Genomic DNA, 18,470 nt, shown 5'->3' with positions numbered 1-18,470 from the left:
GATGCACCAAACCAGGAACACTCCAGTCCTCAACAGGTGAGAAAGTCAGGTGGGACTTTGCTACATGGTAGAGAATATAGCAAAACAAGAGGGCAGAGGACAGAGCCCTAGAGGTCACCCTCGGGGAAGCTGGGACAACCTGAAGGAGCAAAGGGATGGGGAAGAACGTGCAGCATCCTGGGAGGCAAAGCAGGCCAGGCCCTGGAGGAAATAGGGTCGGGCAGTGCTGGAGCCGGAGTCGAGCTCTGGTGACCCTGGAGGGCAGCTTCCGCAGCTGTCCCACTCGTTCGGGCCACATGCTGGGTCAGTAGGAGCCCACTCAGAACCAAGTAACACAAAGCCCTGTGCAGAGCAAGCCATCAACTAGGTGGCTGGAGAACAATAGCCCCCCCCCCAGAGCTCTGCCGTGTCACACTGCCCTTTCTGTACAGGTGACACCAGCAAAAGAGCCAGCAGAGATAAATGCTGAACCCGCGGGCAAATTGGGACAGTCCTATTGTGTCCAGCCAATGACCAGAAAAGGGGGGGAGGACATTTCTTCAGCATGACTCACTATACATGGCTCACTCATTCTCATCCTCTTGAGGCCACTGTACCTCAAGTCCGAGAAGGGGGACGTGGACACAGAAGAGATCCTGTCCCTGTCCTCAGGCAGCTTACAATACAGTTGGACGGATTTCCAACCCATGGGAATATCCCCCCATCAAAACTCCTCATCCGCAATGCCTGGTGAAATCACCACTGGCGCTTTTTCAAAATGACCTGAGTGTAACAATCATTTCCATGCTTCCCCGGAGATGGTTAAATTCAAACTGCATGTTTAAAGAGGGATGTGGCTCAAGTGCCCAACATGTGCAAGGCGCTGGGTTCAATTCTTCAACACGGCCAAACATAAGTAATCTGATAAAGATTCTAGGCTCTCCCAGGCCCGCGTTGCCTCCCTAACAGCAAGGTGCCGCAGCAACCCTTCCCTTAGGAGCCACGGTCACTGCGCCACTCCTGCTTCTCCAGCCCCCACCCCCAAACCTAGCAACTTCTACTTCTGTGTTTCCACCTGTCAGTGACATTCTACTTGAGCCCCCTTCCCTGCCCTCAAACTCATTCTGAAGTCATACTTACCATACAGCATCTCTGAAACTGTCACCCTCTTCAAACATCGCTATCCCTGTCCATGATACCCTCCTTTCATCATCCCTCGGATGCGTCTCCTGCATTGTTCAACTGTCAAGTTCTGGGCAAAGCAGAGTCATGTGCACACGGTGGGTGTTCAACGTTTGCTTGCAGGTTGAATGTGTATGTTCCGGTAGCCTCACGGTCTACTACCAACTGTGGCTACAGCCCTGGTGATCGAAAGGATGGCTTTGGGAACGGGCGGGTCAGAAATCCAATAACCCAAAATTGAGTATCAAAGACCACAGAGCTAGTAACAGGTGTGTAGCACATGATGCCTGAGGCTCCTGCCACTCTCACCAGAGCCTGCTGCTCCTTTCCCCAAGCAGCCCCAGGATGTAAGAGCCCGCTGCCAGTGCCACAGGGAGCCAAAGTGGGCACTCCCAGGGACTGGTGGGCCACAAGATGGGCAGCCCTTAACTAATGATTGGCAGATGTGATGAGACTACTCCCTAACCCTAATGGGGTAGCTCTGATGTGAAACCCACAGAGCCCCACACCCCCCTGGGCTGAAGGCCTCACTTGGCATCTTCCCTGTCCCTGTCCATCTTCCTTAGAAAAACCTCACCATCACCACCCAAAAAAAAGTCTTTCACACCAGGCCGCTCACCTCTTGCCCTGCCCCTGGGGAGCAGGGTTGGGGGAGCACAGTCTAAGGCAAGGTGGATGAGGCTTCTGCCCACACCTGTCTGCCATGCTGTGCTTGAGATGTTTTTGCAATCACTCTGCTCCGCTCTTCGTTAATGTCACCGTCATCTAAAAAGTCAAATGACCATTGTAGTTCCAGGAACCTTGGAGACAAATCTATTCAAAACACTCTCCGCAGGCTTATTTCTTCTTCTTACTATAATTATATTGTCTCTGAAGTGAAAGAGCTTTGAACATCATAGCGAAACAAAATAAAGGACTCAAAGGGAGAAAAAGGGATTTTTTTGAACTTGTCTTTATAATTGTCCTTTACCTGGGTTGATAATTAAATAGAAACTAATATGAATTTGACCAGTTTAATGTTCTCTCTCTTCAACGTTTTTATGATACAAGTCATACGATGACGTCAGAGAAATCTGAAATCCGGGGTGGGGAAACATCTCAATACTCTAACCATTTACAAACTATTTTCTTGGTACTATGCCTCCCTGATCTCTGCCCTTTACAAACTACTTCCTTCCAGCTGTTCCCGCAGTGTTTCACCCAGGCACCTCTTGCTCAAACACTTGGCTCTCTGGTGTGTTTTTCCTGCAGCCTGGACCGTTCTCCATGCTGTAACACAGTCCTCGTGGTTGTCAACATCAATGGCTGCACGTTGTCACATGGGGAGGATGTGCTATAGACTGTTACCATTTTGGTTGCTTTTGATATTTCACTATTTTAAATAAGACTGTGCTGAAGAGGCCACTTTGTTTTGCATCTATTTTTTCTCGATTTCAAGTATGTGTGTTTTGTTTTGTTTCTGGGCTGTGCTGGGGATCGAGCCATGGTCTTACAAGTGCTGGACAAGCACTTCACCGCTGAGTAACATCTCAGCCCCCAGAGGATATCTTTAAGAGAATTTTCAAGATTTGAATTATCAGATAAAAGAATACTTAAGCCTCTTTATGTTCACTGTGACATCTTCCCCCACCCCATCCCACCAAAATGCATACCAACTTACATCACAAGCCAGCTTGAAAACAAGATGATTCCAACTCAGGGTGGTTTCTCAGGTTTTAAAATGAGTTCTATCTAACTAAAGGAATTTGTTTGAAGTTTCTTCATCTAGTGCAAAGGGTACAAGTCCTCTCTAGCATGACACTTAGACTGTAACTTTCTTGAAAACCATAAGGAACCTGATTGTGACATTAGTACACACAGCTCTCTTCCTAATTCCAAATTCTCTAATTGCTGAGAATTTTATTTAGAAATTAGTCAGGGGACTTGAAGTGCTTAATTGATTTAGTTATTTTACTGGACAATGAACACAAAAATTTCAAAGGCTGTCATGTGCTCCTAGATTGGGTATGGGTTTCATGAGATTAGTATGGTGCTACGTGATCTAAAGCACAGGATGAAAAATGTTGACAAGATAAGCAAGCAAGAGTGAATTCCTATTTTCTCAGTTGCCCTAAAGTTGGCCTGAGTTTGTCCTAAGATTAAATTTTTCCAATTTTGAACCATGGAAGGGTATCCCAAATGGGATTCCCCAGGAATGTTTGGACCTGTAGGAAAGACACACCTTGAGTGGCAACCATGGCATTACTAGTTGTTTTGAAGCATACTTATTTGTTCTGTCTTCTTCCATGCAACCGGAAAAGCACAAACAATAAATTTGACCTGAAATTATTTGGGTGCTCACTCTTCTACTAGAACAGAACTGTACTCCAGCTCCCCCTCCCCCACCACCCATTGGCCATCTGAGATTCTAGTGATAAAGTGAAAGACCCAACAGCCTCCCAGACACAGACCCCCTGGTGAGACCAGAGTCCTATAGATAAATGTCCCAAGGATTGGCTGAATTGCCTACTTTTGACTTTTCTTCCCTTGATCTAAAGAAGCTCATCTTCTGTTACACTTCAAAACTCCAACAAGAACCAACTTGCATTTCATGAGAGAATTTTGTCATTGGGTTAAAGTAAAAAGCAAAACAAAAAAAAAGTCACTTTAGAATCTGTTTCTCAATGACTGTCACCCCACTGACTTTCTTTAACCACACCCAATGCTGGCCTCCACCCCAGGGGGCACAGGAGTGGGTGATCACCTCCCAGCACCTCCCAGAGATTCTGCAGCTGATGGCCTTTCTGCATCTTGCCAGAACTTCCTGGGTTAGGATAACTCTGGGTAATCCTAAACAAAGCTCTATCCAAGCTACAACTTTGCAGACCAAACAAGCCAGTTTTACAAGTCAAAGGAATTTAATTTGGTCTCACACTTTCAGTGAAATAAAACACAAAAGAAGAGAAAAGCTGGCAGCTTTGCTAATGAGCAACTAGCTTTCTGGACACACTGCCAACTTAGTCTAATTAAATAGCATTAGCAGTCTAATGACACACTTAAAGAGGAAAAGTTCAGACAGGATGCAGGGTTCTTGACAGCAGCAGGGCAAACCTCAAAGTCTCCTGCACAGGTGAGTCCCCGGAGACACAGCAAGGTACAGGGGACTCTGGCTCTGCAAGTTTTCCTAGGGAAGAAGACCTGGCACAGAACCTAAAGAAGTCCAAGTGCAAGGAAACCTGAAACATTGCAGTTTTGAATTTATTAATTTTTATTCCTGAAAAACTAACAAAAATATTGATAAAGTGACTTCACCTTCACTTCCTCTCTTACCACCAGCTCCTTCCAGTTCACCTCCTGAAGAAAGTGCACCAAAAATGTATGGGAACCACAGATAAAATGGGCACATTATGTGCATGTATGAATATACCCCAGTGAATCCCACTTTGATGTCTGTCTATAGTGCACCAATTTTAAATACAACAAATTAACAGAAGGAAGACCAATAAAGTAGAGAAAGGGGACCAAGGGAAGGGAAAGGCTAAGTACTGGAAATTGAAATGGAGCAAATTATATGACATGCTTGTATGAATATGTCAAAATGTACCCTACTATTATGTGTAACTATAATGAAGCGAGAAAAACATGAAAAAAGGAAAAAAAGAAAGAAAGAAAAACACTTGGGTCTGTGCTCTGATTTAGTCCAAGCCAAATATATTATACTTAAGCCAAATTTGACAAAGTCCTGCGAAAGCAGTGCCTCCACTTACCTGTCACCAGGATGGCCTTTTGATCCACAGGTAACAACTCTCGGCTCGGTGAGCACATATACAAAAGGAAACATGACAGGGAGAAAAGAAGCAAGATCCAGAAGAGGGACAGTCTGAGCAGGCAAATCCCTCCCCAGAGGGCTGCGAGGCAGATCGCTTGGCTTCCCAGCTGCCCAGGGCTCTTGTATTTGCAAACAGCTATGCCTCCCACACCTGCAGTGACAGCCAGGCACAGCCACACCGCCTCTGAGAAAGGCATGCTCATTCTCCACGACTCACTGCACTTTCACGCACTCAGGGACAGCAAGCCTAGTGGGCAAAGGCTAGCAGGAGGCAACTGGGGTTATATGAATGGAGAGGAGGGAAGGGGGGCGGACACAGGCCCAGCACCCTTTGAATGAGCATGGATTAAGTGTAATCACCCAGACACATATTCCCACTGGCTAATTTAAACCCGTGTGCATTACAATATAAATACCAGGGCTCTTCCTCTTTGAACAGGCCCCCCCCTCCCGCCCTTCTGTGCACACAAAACACACACACACACACACACACACACACACCACGCTCTCCCAGAGACAAACATGCACATTTGATTATTTTAATGATGGTTCCACCTCTGGAAAGATGATTAGTTGGATAATAATTGACAGACTTGGAACGGAACAGAAACTAACAAGCCCTCCGGTTCACAGGGGCATAGTCTCTTAGCCTTGAGAGCTCACAGTGAGTCAGTCTCCGAGTCCCTTTTCTGACTCAGGAGCGTGTACGTGTGTGTGCGCGCGTGTGTGTGTAAACCCAAGCAGTCAGTGAGATTTGGAAGGTGGATCGTGGTCGGGGGAGGCAACCCTGATCTGGCCCATGTCCACGGGACTCCTGCCTCTGATAACTCAAGAGGCTTCAGGGCTGGACGGAGGAGAGGGGATCCAGAGGAAGAGAGTCCTCAGTCTTACTGGAGGGGAGAGATGACAGGGAGAAATGAGAACAATGACAACAGAACTGAGCACAGTCAGCATTGGTGCTTCATGGTGACAGGGCTGTGCTCAGCTACTCCACTCCTTCATCCTCTTCATTGAGAGGCTCCTATGCCACGCTCTGTTCCGGGCAGGGGGGCTCAGCAGTCAACATGCTCAGCCTCTCTGAATACAAAAGCCTTATAATAAAGATTCGGTTATTGTAGCAGTTTTGGAAGAAGCTAGCGCACAGAGAGATCAAGAGATATACCCAAGATCACACAGCCTTGGAGCCAAGCAGCCTCATATCGGCACTTTAAAGCCTTAACTATTCCACTGCCCACTTTGGATCAGAAATGGAACACAATCGGCAGGTTCATAAGCTTTTAAGGTAGAAACCAACACCCTCAAGTTTTTAAAAGGGAAAATTCAGTCTGGAGAGGCTAAGCCACACTTAGCCAAGACTGGTGAATCCAGACCCCTACCCATACTTCAATAGCTCAAAAGCCGTGATGTGGCTGCCGCTCCATGCAGGTCACAGAGCAAGGCTGATGGCCCCGGGGGAGCCGCTCCCCTGGACAAGGTGGGCCTTGACCTTGCCACACTTTGCTGGGAAGGGTTTAGAATTCTAATAAAGTCCTGGTGATGGGGGAGCCTGAGAGACAGAAGAGCTCGCACTCTGAGTTCAGATTGCCAGAATGAAAAGCCAGACCTCGCCCCGGCTCCTTAACCAGGTAGTCTGGTGGGGGCCACTTCATCCCGTGGTCTCATTCTACCTGGAATACTAGAAAGAGCCTCTCAAATGCTAGTGGTTTGCTTTTTACAAATAAGAAAAAACAAAAATCAAGAGGAGGTCATGTGGTGTCCAACAGGACAGAGCGGAATTGTCCTGACCACGGGCTCCTCCAGGAGTGGCCGGGAGAAGCCAGGTGCTGGGGCTGCCGTGGGGGAGGCGAGGTTGGTGCAGGGTGGAACCCAGGCCGCACATGATGTGACGGCTCAGCTGTGAGGGTCAGGTTGAGGCCAGGTCAACCTCAAGACCCAAGGGAGAGGGGTGGGAAGCAGCAGCCTGTGAGCTGCCCCTGCTGTGAGCTGTGTGATCTTAGAACCCTCGGGAGGTGGCAACTCACATCTGCCCTCCCAGCTTCGTGGGTACCTTGGTAGGAAGGTTTTGCCAACTCCAAGCCAGAAAGCTTCAGCCTAAGGATCTGGGGTTCTCTTTGGCTAGCCTTGGACTCTCCCTCTCTCCCTCCACAGACCCCACTTGTGCTGCTGACTGTGCCACCGAGGGCCGGGCCACCTTTTACGGGTCTTGTGCCCTCACTGGCCAGGAGGATTCTGTTGTCAGATCCAGTGGACAAATGCCTTCCCTCGTGGACTTGCCGGACAAGTCGCAGCCCTTTACAGGGGCTTTGGCACTTTGTCAGCGACCCCCACATCTGGGCTGGGCCCAACATATCTGTGTAGGTTTCCTGACGGGTGCCCACCCACCGGAGACCAGGTGGCTCTTCTCTGGGAGGCAGCCCGGTGGCTCTCCGGCTGGAAGCCCAGTCCTACAGCAGCCCTCGTGCGACATGGAAGCCTAGGTGAGGGTGTCCCTGACCCTGCTGTGTGGGAAGCCTGGCTCCACCACTCGCTGGCTGCGAGGCGTTGGGCAAGTTAACTGCCCTCGCTGAGCCTCAGTTTCCCCATCGGTCAAAGGGGGGTGGAGACAAGTCCTGCTCCCTGGGTTGTTCACAAAGCAAACCACTCAGTTCCTGCAGGGCTCCTGGCACAGACAGGCAGTCATAAAGGGAAGCCACTTCCCTCGTTGTCAGCAGAGCTTAGAAGTTAAAAGAAGTTGGAGTTAGAAGAAGGGACACCCTTGCCCGTCTCCTCCCTAGTCACTAGTTCTCCATCCCAGCCATCCCTCAGCTCATGCCCTTGGGTCCTTCAGACTTCCGCTTGATGTCACCTCTTCACCACGCACCCTGAGCATCTTCTGTGCCCACACCTGATCCAGCTGCTTCGTGACACTTAGCCCAAAGCACAATTACGGACTCCATTAGTCCATTCAAGGAAAGCTCTCTGTCTCTTCCTCTAGACAGTGGACTTCCTGAGGGCCCTTGTCTCAGTTGTCCTCATTGTTGTTTTCCCCCCGCTCAAGTGCCTGTGTACCAGGTACTTGAGCGGGGGGAACACTTGTGTACCAGATCATAAGTGGCCTCAGGGAGGAGCGAGTCTCTACTGAGTGCCTTCTAGGTGTCTGGCTCCGCACCAGCCCGGGTGGAATTCAGTGGGGAACCTTAGGGACCCAGCTCCTGACCTGCAGAGCCAATGACCCAGAGCTCTCGGGAGGCTGCCGTGGTGGGGGTGAAAAGGAAGGCTCTCTACCAACTGGGGGAGGGCAGGTGGAATTGCAGCATTTCCAGGCTGAAAACTCTCCCAACCCCTTCTGAGCCCTGAATTCCCTGAGAGCTGCTCTTGTTCTGGATGAAGACTCCTCCACCCAGCTGGTGGAAGCCTGTCTTCTTTTTGTCCCCATCATTTTGTCCCGAAGCTAGATCCTCAAGGACATCCGTGCTTGGCTGGTGCCCTGTGCCTGGCAAGCCTGAGTGCAGCTTTCCAAGAAAGAGAACAATTGGATGAATTATTGCTATTGACGCCAGTGGGTTGGTGTGCTAGGTCCTTCTGCCAGAGGAGGGGGCCTCTTTGAAAACGAGACAGTCTTACCAAAGGCAAGGATTTCTCAATCTGGGCAAAAGAAAATAAAATAAAAATATTGCTGAGAATCCTCAAATGTACACTTTCTTAGAATAAGTGACTCAAGTTTAGACTGGAATTTGAAGAAGTAACTTCCCATCTAGAGTGGGGAATTCTCTCCGTAACATCCCCACCAAGTGGTCATCGTCACTATTGCCTGAGAACAGGCCCTTCACTGCCCCTGCAGGCTGCGTATCCAGGTCCCAGTGGCTCAGGGTGACACAACATTCCCCTCTAGGCTCAACTCAACCTTGGCCTTTGTCTTCCTTTCCCACTTGGAGACACACAGAGGATGGCTGGTTCTATTGTTCTCAGGTATCTGAAGACTGCTCTCATGCCTTACCTTCTCCAGGCTGCTGGTCCCTGGTTCTCTCAAATGTCCCTGGCACACAGTAGAATATGTCTTACCTTGTGCTAAATTCCTGAAACAGCCACATTTTTAATAGTTCAAACATTCTTTTAAAAATTATGTTGTTGCAATAACTGAAGAATATTTTGTTATGGTGCCTGTGTAGCATGGCACGATTCAGCAAGCAGAGAACAGCCACATGTTGGTGTTAAAGTTCAAGACATGAACAGATAGGTACAGGTCATAGCCGATAATCTCAGGGACATTGGGAAGATGTTGCCAGTGATGCACATTTTTAATGGGTTTCATTGAATGCTTGGGTAATAATTAATATTTTAAGTATACAATTGTAATTGAGCAAATATTAAGCATTTCTTTCATACAGTGAGAGGGACAACCACATACAGTGGACAACCAGAAATTGGAGCTGGATCAAGTCTTTTTTTTTCCCCCCTGTTCTTGCAACACTGTAGTGAAGATATCTAAACTCCTCAATTATCATTAATTGCAATCTCATTTATCGTAGGACATAATTCACGTTTCTTTAGCAACATGACCCTTCATAGAATGGCAGCTATCCAGCTGCTAATTCCCCCTGAAAGAATGGACCCAGAACTGGACACAATAATTTTAGGACAGTGCAAACATCACAGAATAGGATCAGATTATCACATCCCCATCCTGAAGCTATGTTTTCCTTTACGCGTCCAAAGAATCATTTGCCCTTTTGACAGTAGTGCCCTATTGGCTCCATAATAGAAGTTTATCAAACAAAATTCCAGATTTTGTAGGTATTTCATTTTAGCTTTTTATTTTAAACTAAAATACATGTGAAGAATTGTCCGAAACATAAATCTAAATAAATTTCCATGAGTCCATACTGATATAAATAAGTGGTGGGGGGAAGCAGAGAGAACTTTATAAAATTCCAACATGACAATCTTCTTTTCAGCCAGATTGACTTATTTACATTTAATGCAAATATTGATGTGTTTCATTTAAATCTGTCTGGTCGAATTTCTAAGTCTCTGATTCATTTCCATTTCATTTTTATGCAGCATGAGAGATAAGGGTCCAGTTTTCCCAGCACCATTTGTTAAAAAGGCTGTCTTCTCTCCAACATATATTTTCGGCACCTTTGTTAAGTATCGGGTGGCTGTAGGCATGTGGATTTTTCTCTGTGTCTGGTATTCTGTTCCACTGGTCTTCGGGTCTCTTTGGTGCCAACACATAGGCTGGGTTTGTTGTATAGTTCTGTAATATAATTTCAGGTCAGTTATTGTGATGCCTCCTGCTTCGCTTTTCTTGCTTAGTATTGCTTTGGCTATTCTAGGTCTCTTATTCTTCTGAATGAACTTAAGAATTGCTTTTCTAGTTTTGTGAAGAATGTCATTAGTATTTTGATGGACATGGCATTGAATCTGTATATTGCTTTTGGCACTATGGCCATTTTGACTCTATTAATTCTTTGGTAGTTGTTTTATTTCAGCATTTTGATGGCTTTGAGGAGATCTTTTTAAAAATATTTTTTTCGAAAAAAAAATGTTTTTTCAGGCTCTGTTCAATAAACTTTCAGCAAGAGTGTTGATCCCAATTACCTTGTCTGCCATCCCCAGAAGCAAAGTTCTGAAGTCTTTTTTTAATATCTTGTGGTAAGGATCAACTCCCTCTATTCTTAAGACATTTTATTTGACTCAAAATGGAAACCTTCTAGATTTCATTCTATTAAGACGAGGTCCACTGTTCTACCCTTTCGGCACCATGTCACTAGAACTAGAACTCTCAAGCTTCTCTTCCACAGCATTTTCTATGTATTTAAGATATTTAATAAAACATTAGTCCACTGAATATTTATGAGAGTTCCTACTATGTGCCAGGAACTACTTTAGAACTGAGAACATAGTGATGAATAAAATAGACAAGGTTCCTAGACTCACAGAGCTTAAATTCTAGTCAGAGAAACAGACCAATAGGTTGGCAATTCTAACTGAGAGACAGACCACGGGCCACCTTTTTCCAAGTTGAATTAATCACATTTCTTTATCTTACCAAAAATGATATCTGAGTGACCTTGTCAAAACCCTGGTTGAAATGCAAAGTCACTGTTTTTATGCATCCTTCTTATCAGTACAATCATTCTATCAAAATGCAGAAGCAGGCTAACCTGATCACTTATTTATTGATTGACTGTGTTAATACCTAATGACTGCCCTTTCCTTTTCTAAGATTATGGGAGCTGATGCTGGTGGTATCCCTGCTCCTGCAGCCTGACCTATAAAACCCTGGGCACAGAGCCGAGGGCACTGTGGAAAGGGTCTGCGTCACTCGTCCAGCCAGTCACCCCTGGACAGATCACCGTGAGGGGGAAGAGGCACCATGAGGGACAGGGGTGCTGGCACCCCGGCACTCTTCCTGGGGCGGTCTCTGGTCTCTTGTAAGCCTTCCCAGTAAATCCTAGGGCTTGCTCACTGGCTCCGGGCACTTTCTCTGGGCTGTCGGCAACCTACCTCACTGCCCTGGCACGATGGCACTGTGGATGTGGCAGCAACATTTATGATTCTCAGTTTCTAGGTTATAAACCTCTTCCTGCATATTCTTCTTAGAAATCCTTGATGTGATTCTGACTAACAATTTCCTGGGGCTTTATCAAAATAATTGGACTTCAACTAAACAAAGGAGCCGCCTGGCTCAGCAGTTCCCACAGCACAGGGAGGCGCTGCTGCTGTGCAAGGGTGTCTGCTGAAGTGGGTGAAGGGCAGGCGATGGGGCCGTACAGAGCCCTGGGCAAGAACGGCCTGAGCACACTGCCCCTCCATCTGCTCGCCACGTCGGCACCTGGTCAGCCCTTTCTCCTGGAGCTCTACGTTCACTTGTTTCCAAACTTTTAAAGATGGGGACCCTTTCATGCAAATAAAATCCTTCAGTGAAACGCAATGAAGGGCAGGGGAGAAGTCTAGCGGATCTGGTTTAAGCCAGTGTTCTAGACTATTCCCTCACCACAAGGCAGGCCCAAGGCACATCCCCAGGGCATATAATCAGATGGTCACCAATTTAATCCAAACTTGGAGATTGCAGTGAAGCACCCAAGGAACAGGGAGGGGACAATACCTGACTTCACTCAGAGAGACAAGCTTCAGAATTTGGTGCATAACTGGGGCTTTTGCTCTGGTGTGTGTCTGTGTACACACACGAGTGTGTCTGTCAGGAAGAGTGTATATGCATGTGTTTGTGCATGTGCACTTGTGTATGTGGGGGAGTATATGTGTGTATGTGTGTCTGTGGGCTGAGGGGAGTAAGTGTGAGGAGTTGAAGGTATTTCTTTTTTTTATACTAAAACTTTTTTAGAATATTTTTCATAGTAGATGAACACAATACCTTTATTTTATTTTTATGTGGTACTAAGGATTGAACTCAGGGCCTCACACATGCTAGGCAAGCATTCTACCAACTGAGCTATAATCCCAACCAAGGATATTTCTTTATATGTGTGTGTGTGCATGTGTATATTATAGATCTAGAGATAGAGACACAAAAGTGTGTGGCATAGGTGTTTGTATGTGCATGTGCACACACGTAGGGTATGTGTCTGTAGCCGTATGTGTGGAGGATGTGGACAGGGTGTCTATATATATATGTGCACATATGTGTGCAAGCATGTGTATACATAGGTAGGTGTATACTACATCTGTGTCTAGGGGGTGTGTGTGCGTGTATGTGTTTGTGCACATGCATGATGAACTGCGAGTGAGTCAATGGTCAGTCTGCCTCCAAAGCAGGCGCCTTCTCACACCTCCTATGGGAGGCCGGTGCATTCCCAGCTGCTCAACATATCTTTGGGCTCTGTGCTCTTCAACCAGGGATAACATTAGCCATTCTCCCTCAACCTGTGCATCTGAGATTAATGCTGGTCAAATGTTTAGTACAAAATGTGGTCCAGGGTTTTCATTCAATAATGTGTAACTTCAGGAACATCTCCACTTGCATTTCTCTTTCCTTCTTCCTTCCTTCCTACATTCCTTCCTTCTTTCCTTCCCTCCTTTCTTTCTCTCTTTTTTTCCTTCTTCTGGCAGTGCTGGAGGTCACACCCAGGGCCTCGTGCATGCTGGTCAAGTGCTCCGCCACTGAGCAACACCTGAGTCCATTGACCTGGCTCTCCTTGACCTCACATCTGACCTTGTTATCTACAGAGACCGCACACAAGCCAACTTTGCTTTTATGTCCATAAATCCATGACTTCAACAGCAGGGTGAGTTGGGACAACAGCTGGGGTTAAACAGTAGCAGACTTACCTAATACCTGGCTTTTGGTCGTCAATTATTTATTGTGTTCATTCCATGCCAGCCACTCTTCCAGCATCTCCTTGCTCAAGTGTGTGAGGACGTCCTCTTGCACATGTGTCCTTGCCTCTCACACACTGAACGGGAACAATGGCATCACTGGAAGGCCAGCGTGAGAGTCTCCCGAGTTCTATGCTGGCTCATCCCCTTGGAGAACGGCAAGGGATCTCCGTACAGCTCTCTTCCTAGGAACCCACGCAGAGATCCTCGTGTAGAAACATCTTGCTGTCCACGGGTCCAGATATTTCTCTCCTCCCCTTTAAATTCAAGTAGAATTTCACATCTACTGTCTCCACTCCCTTTCCTCATTCTTGGCAAGGACCTGAGTGTAAGAAATCCTCCCTGAATAGAAGGAGGTGAAAGCATGAACCCCTGCTGTCACAGTTTACGTCATCAGAGGGCAGGTGTCAGCCGGACACAGCTCCCTCTGCACTGGCCAGCCAGCCACTCCGGGGTCACCATCTGGAGGAACAGTGAGGATATGGACAGCACAACCTCTAGACATGGTTTGTAGAGAGTGCCCACTTCTCCCTGTCCATGGAGAGATGATGATCAACAATAAGGACAATATACTTCATTTCCACCAGATTGAACTCTCGTTATTACAAGGACTGTCTTTCAGGGCACATAGCTTTCCTTTTCTTTTTGGCATGAAAATACCTTTCAGTGAGTGAAGTCGTGGTGGTGACACAAGATCATGGCTTAGTGGCTGCTCAGCTTTGGTGCTTGGCAAAATTAAAAGTGGTCCCACCTATCCAGGCACAGTGATCCAGGACCTATAATTTCTAGCTACTTGAGAGGCTGAGGCAGGAGGATTGCAAGTTGGAGGCCAGCCTAGGCAACTTAGCAAAACCCATCCCTAAAGAGAAAAACAGTTGACACACTATATGGCTTCTTAAATTTTGATCTGAAATGTTACCACTATTTAAAAGGCAAAGACACGGGCGCCCCATGGACACAAACAAGATGGGTTTGAGTGGAACAAATGTGGGCTAGAATTCCAACTCTGTTACTTAATTGACTGTGAGGTTGACGGGCCTCTGCGGAGCTCCAGCCTGTCCTCAATAACAGATGATAACATGTACCTCAGATGGGTACACGTTATCATCTGGGAGCTGGGCAAGCCACCTGGCACACCACAGCCTTCAGAGGCAGCCACAGTCCCAACAAAAGCCCCTGGACTGTACTTCTTTCTGTTGTCTGCCCCACCTCCTCGGCTTTTTCAAGTTGAGAAATAATTTTGTGGCAACTAACGCAGAACTTCAGCACTGCTTTTCTCCTGGGGTCAGGGCTCCAGGCCACAGTTGCATAGGAAACACACTTGCATCTGTACCTCCAGAAGGGAGATTAAACCTGGGATGACTCTATTAGGAAGAAGACATTTCAGAATTGGAGAGCACAGCTGAATACCAAAAGTAAATTACACCATAAGCCAGATGTTCCAAGAACTTCTTTTCCATTTTTTTTTCCGCCTCAAGGAAAAGTTTTAGTTCATAAAGAAAACAATGAGCAGAAATTGCGATCACAAAACAGCAATTCATGGTTCATGGTTATTTAAAATGAGCCCATTTGAAAATAATCAAAGATGTGCACAATGATTTATAAAGAGAGTTGTTCATTTCAGTGGTATTTATCACGTGTTCAATGTAGCCCACATGGCTTTCTGTAAAGGATTCGTTATATAAATTACGATACTTTCATTTGATAAACTGCTATCTGGTCGCTAAAAAAAAAATTGTGTTGTTGAAGAATATTTAATGATTTTTTTAAAAGTTTGCAATATTTTTAAAGCAAGAAGAGCAGGTTATAAAGTAGAATAAATGGTCTAATCATATTTTACATCATTATAACCCCGATATCAATCAGATACTCCTAAAACTTGGGATCCAAATAAAACTGGCTCAAATTCCCTATCCCATGGCCTTGGAAAGTCTTGCCAAGATTTTTTTTTAAGTTCTTGGAGACCCACCTTGGCACGGTCCCTTCCACCTTTTCAGTCGCCACTTCCTCCACCATTTAGACTTCAACATGCAACTCAACCTCTCTCACCTGAGGGCAGAAGAAAAGTCACAGCCGCAAAGTCAAGCTTAGTGACATTCCTCCCACCTTTGGTGCCTGCGAGTTGGAGTGAGATACATAATGAAGCGGAGGAAGAGTTTGTAGCACTGGAGTGGCATGAACAGTGACAACCCCCGCCCAGCACACACTAAAACACATCCATGTCCTAACTCCAGGATCCTGTGAACGTGGTCCTATTAGGAAAAAATGGATCTTTGCAGGTGTAATTAAGAGAAGGCTCTCCAGACGAGCTCCTCTTGGATCAGAGTGGACTCATCCAATGACGCGTATCTTCATAAAAGACAAAAGAGAAGACGGATGGGATTCAGGGCAAAGGCCAACTGAAGACAGGTAGAGAGTAGGTGCCACACCAGTCAGTGGGGCTGAGTTATAGAAGCCCAAACCATCAGAAATAAGTGGTTTCCATGAGCGTCCCGTTCACGTGCCTGTTGGAACTGAAGCCACCATAAGCTGAAAGAGCCTTCAGAGAACGTGGCCCTCGCCGCCTGCTGACCTCAGTCTTTTGGCCTCCAGAACTTGTGGGAGAACACACTGCTGTTGTTGAAGTCACCGGGGGAATTTATTATGGCAGCCCTGAAAACCACCACCGTCACCATCAGCTGTGCAGATGACACTGTGAGGTCCTTCATCTCCTCCCGCCAGGCGGAGTTCCAGTCCTCTCACGGATGCCTCCTCGATGGCCTGAGGGTCCCTGTGTGTTTGCTCCCTCCTCTTGTCCCCTCCCACGTGGTCCCGGGGACTCCTTTCTCCCTCTCCTCTACACTCGCCCCAGTCCTTCTCCCAGGCTGCCGCGTTCCTGGTGGACGTCTCCCACAGCCTCTCGTCTCAGGGAGGGCAGCTCCATCCCGATTCAGGCCCTGAATCCCGTGAGCTGCTCTTGACTCAGCCCACACCCAGGCCATCCTGCTGGCTCTGCCTGACCACTCCCACCTGAGCCGATCCTCTTGGCCTGCGGCCTGCATCCTGCAGTGGCCCCCACCAGGTCCCTCCACCACCCTCGCCCCACCGTCCATTCTCCCCTCAGCCCTGGAGAGAGACTTTTCTATCCTTGGCCCCGTCTTCCCCAGCATCTGCTGAAAACCTGGCAAAGGCTCTCATTTCACCCAGAGTAAAAGCCAAAATCCTTAGGCCCCTCTAGTTCTTGGGCCTCATCTACGACTTCTGTCCCCTCGTTTACTCCATTCTAGTCACAAGGGACTCAGCCACTTCTCAAACCCACACACACCCTTTCGCCTTGGAGCTTCCCTGCAGTGGTCCCCTCCACCTGGACACGCTGTCCACTGGCCTGATTCCCCCGTGTCCTGTAATTCCAGGCTGGAGGAGTCCTGCTCAGGACACCCTGCCCCACTTAATGAGCTCCCACTCTTCTCATGAGGATTACTTAAATTATGAACGGATGGCAACAAGAAACTCCATGCTCCGTCTGTCTGTGTGCAATGGATTGAACGTTTGTGTGCCCCAAAATTCATGAGTTGAAGTCGGAACCCCCAACGTGATGGCACTTGGAGGTGAGCCTCTGGGAGGTAACTCGGCATGCGTGTAGAGCCCTCATGGATGGCCTTAGTGCCCTGAAGAGGCCCAGGGGGCTGGCGCTCCACAGGGTAGACCAGGGCTCTCCACGGAACCCCTGGCACCCTGTCCTCCAGGTCCAGCCTCCAGGACTGTGGAAAATAAAATCCTGTGGCTTAGAAGCCACCCAGTCAGTGGGGCTTAATTATAGAAGCCCAAACTATGACACTGTCTATCAGAAATAAGTGGTTTTCATGAGAGTCCTGTTCACATGCCTGTTTGAACTGAAATAAAGAGTCATGTTTTTCCCAACAGCTGACTGTCAAATACGATTGGACCGTATAACTCCAAAAAAATTCAAATACTTTGAATTGGCAATCTACAAATCATGGCTTTGCTAATTGTATGTTGACTATTTTCCATAAGATCAATGGATTAAATCTTCAGTTATAAAGTTATTTTAAAATAAATTTAAGACACATAAAATCAAAGTATTTTGTCAAAACTACTGCATTCACAATGTTGTATTTATACAGTTTTGATTTTCTCAACTCTGAGAACATGTAGTTAAACAAGATGTTGTTAAGTAAGAGAATGACAGATATGACTACCATTTGATTTGGGTTTAAATTCACTTTGGTCTACTTTCCAGAAACTGAGATGGATTGAGTTATACATTCTTTTCTGATAATATTGTTTCCTATTCTCAGCTTTCAGAAAAATTGAAGAAGGACCTAACCCAGTTGTCAACTGATCATTAAATTACATTTGGGATATATAACTCAAAAGAAATTTTTAAAATTGAGTATCCCACCTGTTCCTAATTTACTAATAGCCTTTATCAAAAAAAGATGTTGAATTTTGTCAAATGTTTGTTCTCCATCTATGAATATGATCATATAGTTTCTCTTCCTCTATGAACATTGTGAAATATATTGATGGGTTTGAGAAATACTAGGTAACTTTGCTGTCTATATCTGGTTGTATTCCTATCTACCAAACTCTGCAAATGAGACTTCTCAGAGATTCATCTATAAAAATATATTAATAGAATTCATGCTGAACTTACTTATTCTACTTCCATAAAAATAAATAGCAAAAATAACACTCATGATGACCCTATTATCTGAGACTATTAGCAAACAACATGCAGTCATGAATACGTGAACAAATTGGGGTGGGGAGTTCTACAATTGGGATGGGGAGTTCCTACTCTTTATATTTAATAATTAGATATATAATATTATTTTATTTGTGCATATGATTTAACAGAAATTTGAGACTGAATACCTGTGGTCACAGGGCATAAAAACTAAACATACATACGTACACACACATATTACAGAGAAATAGGAAGAAGAGCTAATAAGAAATAAGTAAGGGTGGGAGAAAGGGAGAGAGAAGGGAAACTGTATGGAAATGGAAGGAGACCCTCATTGTTACACAAAATTACATATAAGAGTTTGTGAGGGGAAAGGGGGAAAAAAACGAGAGAATTAAACAACAGCAGATGGGGTAGAGAGGGAAAATGAAAGGGAAGGGGAGGGGGGATAGTAGGGAATAGGAAAGGTAGCAGAATACAACAGTCATTAAT

The 18,470-nt window shown here is 46.3% G+C and overlaps 1 protein-coding gene across 3 annotated transcripts in view; it reads right to left on the bottom strand.

Annotated features, from left to right (window-relative positions):
• Hsd17b2 (hydroxysteroid 17-beta dehydrogenase 2) overlaps positions 1-5,370 on the bottom strand; it is a 68,049-nt gene extending 62,679 nt beyond the window's left edge. Inside the window, exon 1 of one of the 3 annotated variants that reach the window (XM_078032732.1) lies at positions 4,908-5,370. In XM_078032732.1, the coding sequence (XP_077888858.1) occupies positions 4,908-5,172 (265 nt within the window). In that variant the 5' untranslated portion in view covers positions 5,173-5,370. The remainder of the gene's footprint in view (positions 1-4,907) is intronic. The other 2 variants (XM_078032731.1, XM_013365548.4) reach the window with 2 other exon arrangements.
• Positions 5,371-18,470: the final 13,100 nt, after the last annotated feature.

The sequence above is a fragment of the Ictidomys tridecemlineatus genome, chromosome 15, assembly GCF_052094955.1.
Source record: "Ictidomys tridecemlineatus isolate mIctTri1 chromosome 15, mIctTri1.hap1, whole genome shotgun sequence".
In the NCBI taxonomy this organism is placed as follows: domain Eukaryota; kingdom Metazoa; phylum Chordata; class Mammalia; order Rodentia; family Sciuridae; genus Ictidomys; species Ictidomys tridecemlineatus.
This window is presented reverse-complemented; position numbering and strand designations above follow the sequence as displayed.